Here is a 15,327-nt window from a genome sequence, read left to right on the forward strand (position 1 = left end):
CACTAGATTAGCAAATATTAAACCATTGCTTCTGGGGAAATATAGACTTAAGACTCCTGTGAGCCTCTGGTCACAATGTTTTTGTCAACTGAGTGACATACAACCTTGTGTTACTGTTAAAAGACCCCTTATATCATATATTTTATTAATTCATTAATATTGAATTCACACCAACAGCACTATCACTCATGCATGAACAAGTCTTATCTAACACATGATTTTCTCCAGAGGTAGATTATAGCCTTCTTGTATTTAGGAATAGCACACGGCTCTTCAGTGCTATGTTTGGGGGCCATTTTAAACAACAAATCACCAAAAAAAAAAAAAAATGCAAAAAGCGTGGCACTAAATATACTGCAAAAAGGACACTTTCCTATATGAGAGCTGGAAAAAAAAAGGCAGGTGTCACCACGTTCAACTTCAGTTGGGAATGTGTATGCCAGACAACTCAAATTTTTTGCTGCTTTGTGTATGTCCACAAATGACCACAGAAGCACTGCAATGATTAATTAGGGAGTTACAAATAAACTTTAGTGAGCCAATGAATTCACAAATACAGAATCTGCACATTACAAGGACTGAGTATATGTAGAAGTAAAATGTGACAATAGTGTAGCATAGCACAAAGTCTGGCAGGTAAATGGAATTATGTATCTTAAAGTTATTTTATCTTTGGTGACATATGATATTAGACTATGATAAGTTAGGAATGCATATTGTAATACCTAAAACAATCACTAACAAAGTAATACAAAGAAATGTAGCTAGTAAAACACAATAAATGGAATATTAAAAGCGATTTTATTAACCCAAAAAAGGCAATAAAGAAGAAATTAAAAATAAGAAACAGATGAGACAAATAGAAACTAAATAGTAACATCGTTTCAAAGCAGCCATTTGGATAGTTACATTAAATGTAAATGGAGTAACACTCCAATTACAAGAAAGATTGTCAGACTGAATTTTTTAACCCAAATATATACTAGTTAGAAGAGATACACTTTAGTATACAATTATAGAGAGATTGAAAGCAAAGAACTGGAAAAAGATATTCCATGTTCTAAAACAAAGATATTCTTTGTTCTATAACCAAAACAAAGGTGATGTGGTTACAATAATATCAGCTTCTTAAAGCTAAAAGTAATTTACTGTTTAAGAAAGGACATTTCGATAAAAGAAAGGTTCGATTCAACAGGAAAAAAAAATTCCTAAATGTGTATACATTTAATAACATGGGTTCAAATGTATAAAGCAAAAGTTGCCAGAACTAAAGCAGAGCTAGATAATTCACAATTTTTAACCCCCTTGATCTAATTACACATAGTCAAGCCTTTCTTAATGACAGGGAGATGGTCTGAGAAATGTGTCATTAAATTATTTCATCATTGTACAAACATCGTAGAGTGTGCTTTCACAAACCTAGAAGGTATAGGCTACCATAGACTTGGGTTATATAGTATAGTCTGTTGCTCCTAAGCTACAAACCTCTACACCACGTTACCGTGCTGAATACTGTAGGCAATTCAATTGTAACACAGTGGTATAAATATTTGTGTATCTAAACATATCCAAAAATAGAAAATGTACAGTAAAAATATGGTATTATATCTTATGGGACCATCATTGTATATTTGGCCCATTATTGACTGGAACATTGTTGTGCAGTGCATGACTGTGTATGTGTAGAACATAGCACCCAAATATGTGTTACGTAAATAATATTCTTTTCAGTGCATTAATGAAACATAATGTTACATAATTAATGTAACATTAATGAAAATGAACCATATTGGACCATAAAGTAATTATCAAATTTCTAAAGTTTGAAGTTATGTAGTATTATGTCTGTTCTTTGATGACTTCGAATGACATTAAAACCCAATGACAGAAAAAATAATTAGAAATCACTACTGTTTGCAAATTTTCACACACTTCTATATAAACTGTGAGTCAAAGAAAATATAACAGTGGCAATTAGAAACTATTTGGAATGATAATAAAATGACTGTGGGTTGCAACCAACATAGTGCTTAGAGGGAAATTTCTATCTTTTGTTTGTTTCTTTTGGAGACAGGCTCTCTGTCACCCAGGCTGGGGTGCAGTGGTGCAATCTCGGCTCACTGCAACCTCCACCTCCTGAGCTGAAGTGATCTTCCCCACCTCCACCTCTCTGAGTAGCTGAGACTACCAGTGTGTGCCACCAGGCTTGTCTAATTTTTTAATTTTTATAGAGGCAAGGTCTCACTATATTGCTTAGGCTGGTGTTGAACTCAAGGGTTCATGCAGTCCTCCCACCTCAGCCTCCCAAAGTGCTGGGATTACAGGTGTGAGCCACTGTACCTAGCCAGAAATTTATATCTTTAAATGCATAATGAAAATGAAAAAAAAAAGTTGTAAATCAATTACTAAAGCATTCAACTTTTTTTTTTCTTTTTTAAAAAAGCATATTATACACATCTTTTTAAAAAATTGTTATACTGGGATACATGTGCAGAATATGCAGGTTTGTTACATAGGTATACATGTGCCATGGTGGTTTGCTGCACCCATCAACCCGTCATCTACATTAGGTATTTCTCCTAATGTTATCCCTCCCCAGCCCCCCACCCCCAGATAGACCCCCGTGAGTGTTGTTCCCTTCTCTGTGTCTATGTGTTTGCATTTTTCACCTCCCACTTATGAGAAAAAACATGTGATGTTTGGTTTTCTGTTCTTGTGCTAGTTTGCTGAGAATCGTGGTTTCCAGCTTCATCCTTGTCCCTGTAAAGGACATGAATTCATCCTTTTTAGTGGCTGCATAGTATTCCATGGTGTACATGTGCAACTTTTTTTAATCCACTCTATCATTGATGGGCATTTGGGTTGGTTCCAAGTCTTCGCTATTGTGAAGAGTGCTGCAACAAACATACATGTGCATGTGTCTTTATAGTAGAATGATTTGTAATTCTTTGGGTATATTCCCAGTAATGGGATTGCTGGGTCAAATGATGTTTCTGGTTCTAGATCCTTGAGGAATCGCCACACTGTATTCCACAATGGTTGAACTAATTCACACTCACACCAATAGTATAAAAGTGTTCCTATTTCTCCACATCCTCTACACCATCTGTTGTCTCTTGATTTTTTAATGATCGCCATTTTAACTGGCATGAGATGGTATCTCACTGTGGTTTTTATTTGCATTTCTTTAATGATCAGTAATGAGCTTTTTTTCCATATGTTTGTTGACTGCATAAATGTCTTCTTTTGAGAAGTGTCTGTTCATATCCTGTGCCCATTTTTTGATGGGGTTGGTGTTTTTTTTCTTGCAAATTTTTAAAAGTTATTTGTAGATTCTGGATATTAGCCCTTTGTCAGATGGATAGGTTGCAAAAATTATCTCCCATTCTGTAGGTTGTCTGTTCACTCTGATGCTAGTTTCTTTTGCTGTGCATAAGCTCTTTAGTTTAATTAGATACCATTTGTCATTTATGGCCTTTGTTGCCATTGCTTTTGGTGTTTTAGTCATGAAGTCTTTGCCTATGCCTATGTCCTGAATGGTATTGCCTAAGTTTTCTTCTGGGGTTTATTTAGTTTTAGGTCTTACGTTTAAGTCTTTAATCTATCTTGAGTTAATTTTTTTTTAAGGTGTAAGGAAGTGGTCCAGTTTCAGTTTTCTGTATATGTCTGGCCAGTTTTCCCAGCACCATTTATTGAATAGGGAATCCTTTTTCCATTGCTTGTTTTTGTCAGATTTGTCAAAGATCACATGGTTATAGATGTGTGGGATTATTTCTGAGGCCTCCGTTCTGTTCCATTGGTCTGTATATTGTTTTGGTACCAGTATCATACTGTCTTGGTTACCATACCCTCATAGTATAGTTTGAAGTCAGGTAGTGTGATGCCTCCAGCTTTGTTCTTTTTGCTTAGGATTGTCTTGGCTATGTGGACTCTTTTTTGGTTCCATATGAAATTTAAAGTAGTTTTTTTTCTAATTCTGTGAAGAAAGTTAATGGTAGCTTGATGGGGATAGCATTGAATCTATAAATTACTTTCATCAATATGCCATTTTACGATATTGATACTTCCCATCCATGAGCATGGAATATTTTTCCATCTGTTTGTGTCCTCTCTTACTTCCTTGAACAGTGGTTTATAGTTCTCCTTGAAGAGGTCCTTCACATCCCTTGTAAGTTGTATTCCTAGGTTTTATTCTCTTTGTAGCAATTATGAATGGGAGTTCACTCATGTCAGAGAGACAACCACTCTCTGGTTGTCTATTATTGGTATATAGGAATGTAAAGCATTCAACTTTAGAGGCCAGAAAAAGGACAACAATACCAAGGAGAGCAGAAGGAAGGAAATAATAAAAATAAAAGCAGAAAATAGTGAACAATAAACCGACATACAGTCAGCAAAATCAACAAAGCCAAAATTTGGTTTTGGGGAAATTAATCAAATGAATAAACAGCTGGCATTATTGATCAAGAAAAGAGAAAAAGAAAAAACTGAAGTCAGTACAGATTCTATAAGAATTAAAAAGATACTATGAAGATATTATGAACAAACTTATGTGAATAAGTTTGAAATTTAGATAAAATAAGATTCTTTAAAAAGAAAATGTGCAGGTCTACGGCCATACCACCCTGAATACGCCCGATCTCGTCTGATCTCGGAAGCTAAGCAGGGTTGGGCCTGGTTGGTACTTGGATCGGAGACCGCTTGGTAATACTGGGTGCTGTAGGCTTAAAAAAAGAAATGTTCAGAAATGGACACAAGATAAATAGACAATCTTAATAGTTCTACTAAAATGTCTACTAAAGAAATTGAATTTGTAATTTAAAACCTTTCCACAGATTAAACTCCCAGGTGGTTTTATTGGTGAATTTTTTGTAAACATTTAAGAAAAAAATAATGCCAATATTACAGAATCGTTCTAGAGAATACAAAAGTTGTATACTTTACATTCCTATGCACCAATAATAGACAAATCATTTTATAAGCTTTCGATAACACTGATATCAAAACCTGACAAGAACACTAGAAGAAAATTACAAGGTGAACAAATCCACAAACTCAGTATAAAATATTAGTAAGTAAAATCTAGAGGCATTTCAAAAGGATAATACATCATGACCAAGTGGAATTTGTTCCAGAATGTGAGTTGGTTTAACTTATCAATCATTGAAATTCACTACATTAATGAAGGAGAAAAACCATATCAAGTTCACATTATTCCAGCAAAGTTTTAGAATAATTGACCCATACAAGATATGTGCAAAATATCTCCTAAGGAAGGAAAGAGACACACTGAAAATAAATATGACATTTTATGGATTTTTTAATTCTTGTGATATAAAAATGGCTGTTACATCCCGGTTTATGTGTTAGGTAAGTGTGGTACAAGAGTGTCCTACAATTATTATAAATAAAGTTAAGCTTATTTTCCTTTTTATTCCAGAGAAAATTTATTTTGGCTAGTTTTGTGGTTAATGATGTTCATTTGCATTAGTCTGAGTATTGTTGTCCCATTTTAAAGATAAGCTTCTCTGATGTAAGCTTTAGGAGGGCAAAGATCTTGGCTTTGTTCCTTGTTATTGCCCAAGCACCCAATGTCTGTTATACAGTAGGTGCCCCCCAAAATTTAAACTTTGCTGAATGTTGAATGAATAAATAAAAGTCAGAAAGATTAAGTTACGTGCCCAAGCTAATGTTATTTTGGCATTTCTCTCTTCCTCACCCTCTGTATCATCCCCTTTCTCTTTATCCCTATACTGTTTTCTTAGTTCATACTGTTGTCACTTCTTACTTTGAACAGCCACCCTCACCTTTAGCCCTTCTTCTAATCTGTTCCCTACATTGTAGCTTTGTCTCCTTTCTAAAGTCGGAATCATATCATGTCCTTCCGCTACTCATTTTTAGGGATGACCATAAAGGTCAGGCTCACCTGGGCTGCATTCTTCGTACCTCTTTTCAGCCTCAATTCTCATTCATTTTCCTCAAGCCTTGCCCTACCATTCTTGAGCTATTTGACATTTCCTAATCTCGAACCTCCTTTCTGCTCTCCCTCCCCTTCCTTTTACTCCCATTTTAACTGATTAATTCCATATCGTCTGTCAAGACCTAATTAAAGCCTTTTCTGATTCCCATTCATGCAGCCTGGGTTAGGTGTCCCTCTTGCGTGATTGATTTCTTAGTATCCTGTATATACCTCTACTCTAGTACCTATTGCACTATTTTATAATTCTCCGTTTTCTAGATTGTCTCATTGCAAGCTCCTTGAGGATGGGGAATTGTGTCTGGTTTACCTTTGTGTCTACTGTGTGTCTCTCTGATGTGGAACTTGACCTACAGCATCAGTGTCATCATCATAACTGACTTTTATGGAAAGCTTGCTATGAGCAAGCATTGTTCTAAACACCTTGCAAGTAATAACTCATCTTAATATTCATGACAACCTTAGAAGGCAGGTTCTATGATTATCTCTACTTTACCAATGAGAAATGAAAAGCTTAAAAGAAACCTATCTAAGGTCACCCAGCAAAGAGGGAATAGAGCCAGAATTTAAATTTAGCAGAGTCCATGCTCTAAGTACTTCATAAGTACTCCAAGAGCATTTTCTGAATGGATGAATTGAAAATTTGAATTCAAGTCTCCTGGCCTCAAGTCCAGTGATGCTCTGCCATCTTACATACATAACTCAACTCCCTTTCCACCTCAGTCTCTCCAAGCACATCTTCTTAGTTAGATGGTAGAAATTGTTCATTGTATTTTCCTTTATTTCTTTTATTTGCCAGCTCCAAATATGGGATATTCATGTATATAGAGAAGTTATACTCATAGTTGATCTGTTCTCGTATATTATTTCAAGTGGGCCTACCCATAGAAACACTTTTTGTAGAGTTGGGGCACCTACTGAAGAAGAAGAAAGTGAAAGTGAAGAAAGTGAAGACAGTGGTGAGGAGGAAGAAGATGCAGAGGAGGAAGAAGATGCAGAGGAGGAGGAAGGAGATGCAGAGGAGGAAGAGGAAAATGAATCTCACAAGCAGTCAACCAGTGAAGAATACATTGCTGTTGGAAATTTTACTGCTCAGCAAGTTGGAGATCTTACATTTAAGGTAGGTAGAATAAGACTGATACCTAACTTAGGGATTCATGTCCATACCTGACAGAATAAGGAAACTCTGTATACCTGTATTACAGATTCTTGAAGTTTTTTAACAATCTGTTTAAATAAGTAATAATTATGATTTACAAGCAGTAGTAATATGAGATTATGTTACTACAGTTATCTCTTCTAAAGATTTTTGAAACTAGCTTTAATGTTGAGAATTCCTAACTTAGGGGTAAAATTTTATAATTTGTTATTGAATGTCATATGTATAAATTCATTCAAGTGAGTTAGACAATGTCCATAGGTGGAGGTAGAAGGGAGTACTTCCTGCTGTTTTGTAGCAGTCTTTCCTGTTAACTTGATATGAAAGGGGCTTGCATCCATGCTTGCTTGGACTGAGTGTAAATAAGTGGCAGATGGGACGGAACAATACAGTGTGATTTTTAAAGGAATTTGAGCCTGTGTTTTCTGCTAGAGAAACAAGCCAAAGGAATTTAAGTGAATATATGAATTTTGGTTCTTATATTAAACTTCAAAGTTTAGTAACTGATTAATAATAAAATACACAAGAATATTATGCAACTAATTATATGGTTTGATTTATAGATTTTTTTTTCAAATTCTCCTGGACAATGGCATCAACATTAGACAATAATGTATATTTTAAGAAAGCGTTTGCTTTCTTAGTGTCTTCAGTAGTGGAAATGCTTTTGTCTTCAAAGATGAATTTTATTTTTATAAATGAGTGAGTGTTATTCAAAACATATCTGGTGAATTAAGTGGGTAATTGTATTCACTAAATGCTGTTTTTTGTTAAAAATAGGGTTTAAGTTTAATGGAATTGATTTTTTTTTTTTGGAATTTATTTGCTGCTTCTAAAAGACACTTTTCCAGAGAGATTAAAGCAGTCATGCTGGGCATGGTGGCTCACACCTGTAGTCCCAGCACTTTGGGAGGCCAAGGTGGGCAAATCATGAGGTCAGGAGATCGAGACCATCCTGGCTAACACAGTGAAATCCTTTCTTTACTGAAAATTCAGAAAATTAGCTGGACATGGTGGCACGTGCCTGTAGTCCCAGCTATTTGGGAGGCTGAGGCAGGAGAATCTCTTGAACCCAGGAGGAGGAGGTTGCAGTGAGCTGAGACTGTGTCTCAAAAAAAAAAAATTCAAAAATATTTTACGCAGTAATCGAATATTTGGAATAAGTATGGGGCCTTAAAAATGATTGTGAAAAATGGTTCCTATTTACATAAATGGTTCAAGTGTATGTTAGGTAACCAGAAGGAATGATTCATTAAATTATGTCACATTTATGGTTTAGGTGAGTTAGGCAGAATACGTAGGGGTTGGGTAATAGGGAAGCTTTTGGTAAAACTTAGGAAAAGATTAGATTAAGAAAAGACTTTGCCTTTTTTTCAGCACATATTTTGAATCATTGGTAATGATATATACTCATGATTTTTGAACTTTATTTAAAATTTTTTACTTTGTTTTGCTTTAAGAAAGGGGAAATTCTCTTTATAATTGAAAAAAAACCTGATGGTTGGTGGATAGCTAAGGATGCCAAAGGAAATGAAGGTCTCGTTCCCAGAACCTACCTGGAGGTTAGTCTTGGTTTGTGCTTTCCTTTTCTAAGCCTTTTTTTTCCACTTTTAATAAAACATTTAGCTCTGTTCTTTTGAAAATTTGACTAGTGAATGACTTGAGATATAGAATTTGCTTTAATTTTGGAGGGACAGCACCTGGGAAACACATTGTATATTAATGGCCCTGGGGACCTGTGAAGTGCTGTTATGCATGTGAGCCCTAGAACATGATCTCACAGTAAGGATGCTTTGTGGATTAATGCTGATCAGAAGAAATAATAGATGTCTATTGTTTATTGTAAAACATAACCATAGTTAACTTTGTGTTAACTTCCACAAACATGTGATCCCCTTACTAAAATGTGAACATACTATACATGCATGTTTGTAGCCGGTATTTTCTGATTTCATAAAATAACATGGCCATTTTCTGTGCTAAGATATGTAAATTTCTGTCTGGATCAGCACTGTCCAGTAGTACTATGATGCAAACCACACATTTAATTTAAATTTTTCAGTAGCTACATTAAGATATCTTTTCGCCGACATCACTTCTGACACCAAGTATGTGGATTTTCTCTGACACCAAATATGTGTTTCTACATCAGTTCTCCTACACCAACCAGTGTCAGCAATTCAATTTGATTCTGACACTAATGCCTGGAGCTAGCACAGACCCCCATAGGTTAAAGGCTCAGTCCCACAAGACTACAGCCCACTTCCGTTGCCAGTCACAAGTCCCAAGAGCCACCCATACTTCTTACTGACTGGCTATACAGTCACGAGTTCCCACACCCTCACCTCAGGAGTTCAGTAATTTACTAGAATGACTCATAGAACTCGGGAAAACACTTTCCTTGCATTTACCAGTTTATTATAAAGGATATAACTCAGGAATAGCCATAGACTGAAGTATTGATGGTGGGTGGCTGGCATGCCCTCTCTGGGCCTGCCACTCTCCCAGCACCTTGCTGTGTTCACCATACTGGAAGCTCCTGGAACCCTATCACTTGGGGGTTTTTATGGAGATTTCATTAGTTGTATTAACTAAATCATTAGCCATTGGTGATTAACTTAGTCTCCAGCTCCTATCCCTCTACTGAGGTTGGAGGGTGGGGCTGAAAGTTCTAACCTGTAATTCCCCAGGTTGGTTTTTCTGGCAACTGTCCTGTTCCTGAAGCTGTCTAGGGCCCACCTAGAGTTACCTAATTAGCATAAACTCAGAAGTAGTTGAAAGGGACTCCTGATGAATAAGAAAACATACTCCTACCATTCAGGAAATTCAAAGGATTTCAGGAGCTCTGTCCCAGGAACCAGTGAGAACAAACATATTTTTTTCATTACACATATTTTTACAAAGTAAAAAGAAACAGGAAGAATTATTTTTAATAATATATTTTATATTATCCAGTATTTTGACATATAATCAATATTTTAAATTATTGAGCTGTTTTGCTTTTTTAACATTAAGTTCAAAATCCAGTGTTTGTTTTACATTTATAGCACTTCTCAATTTGGACTAATTTCAAGAGCTCACTAGCTACATGTGCCAAGGGGCTATAGTATTACAGAGGGCAGATCTAGATCATCTTTTTCAATGGCAGCAAGTCTTCTAATCTCATTTAGATGGTCATTTAAGTTGTTTCAACCTATAGTCACTATCAATTATATTGCAAAGAACATGGGATTAGCATCCTCTGTCAGTTACAAAAAGATCCCCCACCCAAAAAAAAGTAGCTTAAATAAGATAGAAGCGTGTTTCTCTCAAGCACAAAAGTGTGGAGAAAGGCAATCAAGAATTGGTTAAGATCCTATCTAATATTTTACTGTGTTTCTGATATGAGGCTGCTCTTCCTAGAGTTATCTATTTAGTTTTAAGTCAGCTGCTGGATCTTTTAAGGATTCCGAGCAGCAAAAGGGGAAAGCAGTCAAAACACATAAGCTTCTGCCTTTTTAAGAAGGTTTCATGGAAGTTACACAAAAAACTTTCAGTTGTTGCTCATTGACCAGCACTTAGTTCTCTGGCAACACTTAGCTGCAAGGAAGTTTTGGAAAATGTAGCCTTTTAACTGGATCATTGCCAAAATCAGGGATTTTGTTTGGAGGCGGTAGGGAATAGGTGGTAGCCAACTGGCAACTTGTGTTGTCATCAAGTCTGCATGCATCTTTGCACACTTGCCTGATTATCCCTTAGGTAAATTCCTAAATGACCATCACTGGTTCAAAGGGTTTACACCTTCATTTTTGATTTATTTTTCCAATTTGCCTTTTAGAAAAATTATGCTGATTTGTACTCTCACCTCTTAACAGTCAGAGAGTGCTGTTTCCACAGACATTTGCCTATGATGGCTTATCAATCTTTAAAATTTTTGCTAATATGACCAGCAAAACAGTGTCATTAGTGGTTTTATGTGCATTTATTTTACTGCTAATGAGATTGAGCATCATCTCATATGCTTTATGTCCATTTGTATGTCTTCTTTGCAAATGACCCTTTTGGTTTCTTTATTGATACATAATATTTTATGTATTTATGTGAGTGCTTTTTAGTTGCATGGATTGTGTAATGATCAAGTTAAGGTATTTGAGATTTCCATCACCTTGAGTGCTTATCATTTCTACATATTGGTGCCTTTTCATTTCTTTTGGCCATTTTTTTTCTAAGGGATTTAAAAACTCTCTCATTGAGTTATAAGAGCTTTTATAATATTTTAATAACAAGGATATTAATCTTTAGATATTTGTGTTAGATATTTTCTTTTTTCCCCCTCAGGATATATGTAAGTTATGTGTTAGATATTTTCTTTGTGGACGTTAGGTCATAAAAAATCCACTTATTTATTTTTTTTATTTTGGTATCATAATTGGAAAGGGCTTCACCATTTCCAGATGATTTTCTTCTAATGCTTTTTTCTTTCTTTTCTTTTCTATTTGAGTAAATTCTATCTGTAATTTATTTTGATTAAACTTGCTCTCTATCTCAATACTTATTATTTTTTGGAATAGTGAAGTTATTAACCATGTGTTGAAAATTTATTTCCCACTAATTTTTATATGCTCATTATATATACTAAGTTCCCATCTGTGCTCGAGGTTTTCTGAAAGCATTGATGCTTTTGTTTTTTCTTTTTAAACAGAAAAAAACTGGAGGGTTAGGTGGCAGTACTGGTATTTTTATTGGTTGATTTTTGCATTAGCTAAAAAGCACTTCACTTTTCAATGGTTTTTTAGCCTTATAGTAAAGAAGAAGAAGATCAAGAATCAAGTGAAGAGGGCAGTGAAGAAGATGTAGAGGTGGTGGATGAAACAGCAGATGGAGCAGAAGTTAAGCAAAGGTACAAAAGTGGGAAAGGATATCAGAGTAGGTTTAGGAAACATTTTGTTTATTTTTACTGTTATAAATAATTCATTGCTTTCTTGAAATGGAGACAACTTGTACCTGGAGAGCTTTTCATACTATTGTCTGCTTAAAGATCATTACTATTTTAATTTTGTAATTATTTTTAATACATTTAGTTCTATCTTGTTTTCATCTGGAAACTGTTAGGTTTTCAAAACTTACTGATGATTATAAACTGTGATTAAAGAAGCTCCCTAATTGAGTGAATAGGCATATCATGACCTGACTCACTTTGCTATTTTGTCTTCCCAGAACTGATTCCCACTGGAGTGCTGTTCAAAAAGCGATCTCAGAGGTGAGTATCTTCTATCTTATTAATGATGTCTTGTTTTATTACCCAATAGATCTGATAGGAAACAGGATGGAGACTGTGGAAGACAGCAATGGATCTGAAAGGGGGTTCAGGGCAGGAATGTACAGAGCAGAGGATGTATGCTTTTGGTTTCATAAGCCTGTGCTCCAAGTAATATTACTCATTAGGTTGTTTTTTTTTTTTTTTTTTTTCACGAAAAGAATTGATAATCTTATTCGTGGTGTCGTTTGAAGGCTTGGAAACATTCTCATTGATCCTGCTTTTCTATCATTTGAGTGAAAGCAGATGTTAAATTTTAATTACCAATTTGAGAAATTGGCCAGGCATGGTGACCCACACCTGTAATCTCAACATTTTGGGAAGCTGAAGCAGGAGGATCACTTGAGGCCAGGAATTCAAGACCAGCCTGAGCAACATAGTGAGACCCTATCTCTACAAAGAATAAGAAAAATTAGCCAGGTGTGATGGCGCATGCCTGTAGTTCCAGCAACTCAAGAGGCTGTGATAGGAGGATTGCTTGAGCTTAGGAAGTCAAGGCTGTAGTGAGCTGTGATTGCGCCAGTGCACTCCAGAGCATGAGTGACAGAGCAAGACCCTATCTTAAAAAAAAAGAAAGTAATTAAATTTTTTAAAAGGAGGAAATGATCCATAATTCTGTCATTTAAAAAAAATTACAGGCCAGGTGCAATGGCTCATGCCTGTAATCCCATCACTATGGGAAGCCAAGGCAGGTGGATCACCTGAGGTCAGGAGTTCAAGACCAGCCTGGTCAACATGGCAAAACCCTGTCTCTACTAAAAATACAAAAATAAGCTGGGCGTGGTAATGCATGCCTGTCGTCCCAGCTACTGGAGAGACTGAGGCAGGATAATCACTTGAACCTGGGAGGCGGAGCTTGCAGTGAGCAGAGAATATGCCACTGTACTCCATCCTGGGTGACAGAGCAAGACTCTGTCTCAAAAAAAAAAAAAAAAAATTACATAGTCAAATGAAAATTCTCCTCCTCAAACTCGTAAGTAATCACCATTAACAATTTAGCAAGTATCCTTTCTGACCTTTTTCTTTACTTATTACTTACAAGGACATGCTTGTATGTATGAGGGTGTGAGTTTTGTGTATGTATATACAAAAAAAATCCATTAATTCTTTAGGGCGTATAATTTGCCAATAGAGATTAACTTACCTGTGAAATGGAAGCACACTGTGGAACAGGACAGGAGCAGGGACATTTTGATAAGGGAGTACTTGGAGCAGCTGCTCTGGAACACAGAGCTCTGCATGCTAGGCACTGTATGGGGCTTAGGTCCTTAGGAGAGGCCGATTCAGTGATGGCATCCTCTCAGGAATTTGGGGCTAAATCATATTAATCTTCCGCTAAAGTCTATATGTTTATATTTTCCTTTTTTGGGTTATAGTTACTCTAGTGATAAAGAGAAAGTATTATAGAGGTGCGGAAACATGACTGAAAACAAATTTATTTTGATGTTACTATCTTCAGCAGATAAACACTGTCGATGTGTTAACCACGATGGGAGCTATTCCTGCAGGGTTCAGGCCTTCCACACTCTCGCAGCTTCTGGAGGAAGGTAACGTGTACCTATCAGCCACTGCACTCTTTGAGCTAAGCAGTCAAGGTCTATGTCTAATTTTTCTATTATGGCAAAACACATTGTTGAAGAAGTATAAAATGCTTTTGTGTTAAGAAGTAAAACTAATGACTATGTATTTTTTCTAAAAAGTGCTTACAGATTTCTGCGTTTTACAAAAATATTTGAATTGTCTTCATCATGGGGCATGTTATTGGCTTAAAAGTCTTTCTTAAAAGTGCTTTAAGATGATCTTTTATGTGTTTTATCTGTAAGTTTTGTACTATTGTTTTTATGAATAAATCTATATTGGTGCTTCTATTTTGGAAAGCAGGTTTTTAGTAAGCAGCGTGGCATTTTGGAAGTATCTGTACCCTACAACATAATATTATGGATTTTTGATTTTGAGTTCTTTTTTTTGTAAGAAAATTAAAGAAAAATGATTTTTTCAGGGAATCAATTTCGAGCAAGATACTTCTTACAACCAGAGCTCATGCCTTCTCAACTGGCCTTCAGAGATCTAATGTGGGATGCTACAGAAGGCACTGTAAGTATAGTTACTATCAGTAAAACTGTAAATCTTCCAGATTTTGTCATGGTTGCAAGCAGACAACATGTTAATTGATTAATGCATTATAAAAAACAAAAACAATAGTTTCTATATGATAAATTTGAAATAGTGATATTTTTACAACTAAGACAGAATTTGGACTTGTTACCTTGACTTAATATCTTGTTTCTTTTCTCCATTACCCTCTTCTGTCATTGTTAAAAAGGAAGTAATACTAGATTTCTTCTATCTTAATTATTCTTTGCCTCAATTTCTTCATCTGTAAAAATGGAATAATAATAATGCTTCCAACATAGAATTATTCTGAAAATTATGTGTGTGATGGGCTTTGAATAATGCCTGTCATGTGAAAAGAACTCAGTAGATGCTATCCAGTATTATCAGTATAGTAGTAGTAGTAGCAGCAGTAGTAGTATTTTTGAGGCAGGGTCTCCCTCTGTCACCCAGGCTGAAGTGCAGGTGTGTGATCCTGGCTCACTGTAACCTTGAACACCTAGGCTCAAGTGACCCTCCCACCTCAGCCTCCTGAGTAGCTGGGACCACAGGCCTACACCACCATGCCCGAGTAATTTTTGTATTTTTTGTAGAGATGGGGTTGTGCCATGTTTCTAGGCTGGTCTCAAACTCCCGAACTCGAGCAGTCTGCCCTCCTTTCCCTCCCAAAGTGCTAGGATTACAAGTATGAGCCACCAATCCTTGTCTAATATAAGTTATTTAAATGAAAAGGCTTATGACCATAAAGCAGAATGCAAAGTTTAATTAACTGAAGCTGTTCTT

The 15,327-nt window shown here is 35.8% G+C and overlaps 1 protein-coding gene and 1 pseudogene across 10 annotated transcripts in view; both read left to right on the forward strand.

Moving 5' to 3' along the window:
- NPHP1 (nephrocystin 1) overlaps positions 1-15,327 on the forward strand; it is a 77,002-nt gene that overhangs the window by 19,615 nt on the left and 42,060 nt on the right. For 8 of the 10 annotated variants that reach the window (XM_032243704.1, XM_032243705.1, XM_032243706.1 and 5 more), the window contains exons 5-10: positions 6,881-7,097; positions 8,597-8,698; positions 11,912-12,015; positions 12,333-12,375; positions 13,892-13,979; positions 14,432-14,526. In XM_032243704.1, coding sequence (XP_032099595.1) covers positions 6,881-7,097; positions 8,597-8,698; positions 11,912-12,015; positions 12,333-12,375; positions 13,892-13,979; positions 14,432-14,526 — 649 coding nt within the window. The remainder of the gene's footprint in view (positions 1-6,880; positions 7,098-8,596; positions 8,699-11,911; positions 12,016-12,332; positions 12,376-13,891; positions 13,980-14,431; positions 14,527-15,327) is intronic. The other 2 variants (XM_032243700.1, XM_032243698.1) reach the window with 2 other exon arrangements.
- Positions 4,608-4,726, forward strand: LOC116527027 (annotated as a pseudogene).

The sequence above is a fragment of the Sapajus apella genome, unplaced genomic scaffold (assembly GCF_009761245.1).
Source record: "Sapajus apella isolate SASKATOON/1434 unplaced genomic scaffold, GSC_monkey_1.0 scaffold52, whole genome shotgun sequence".
Lineage (NCBI taxonomy): Eukaryota > Metazoa > Chordata > Mammalia > Primates > Cebidae > Sapajus > Sapajus apella.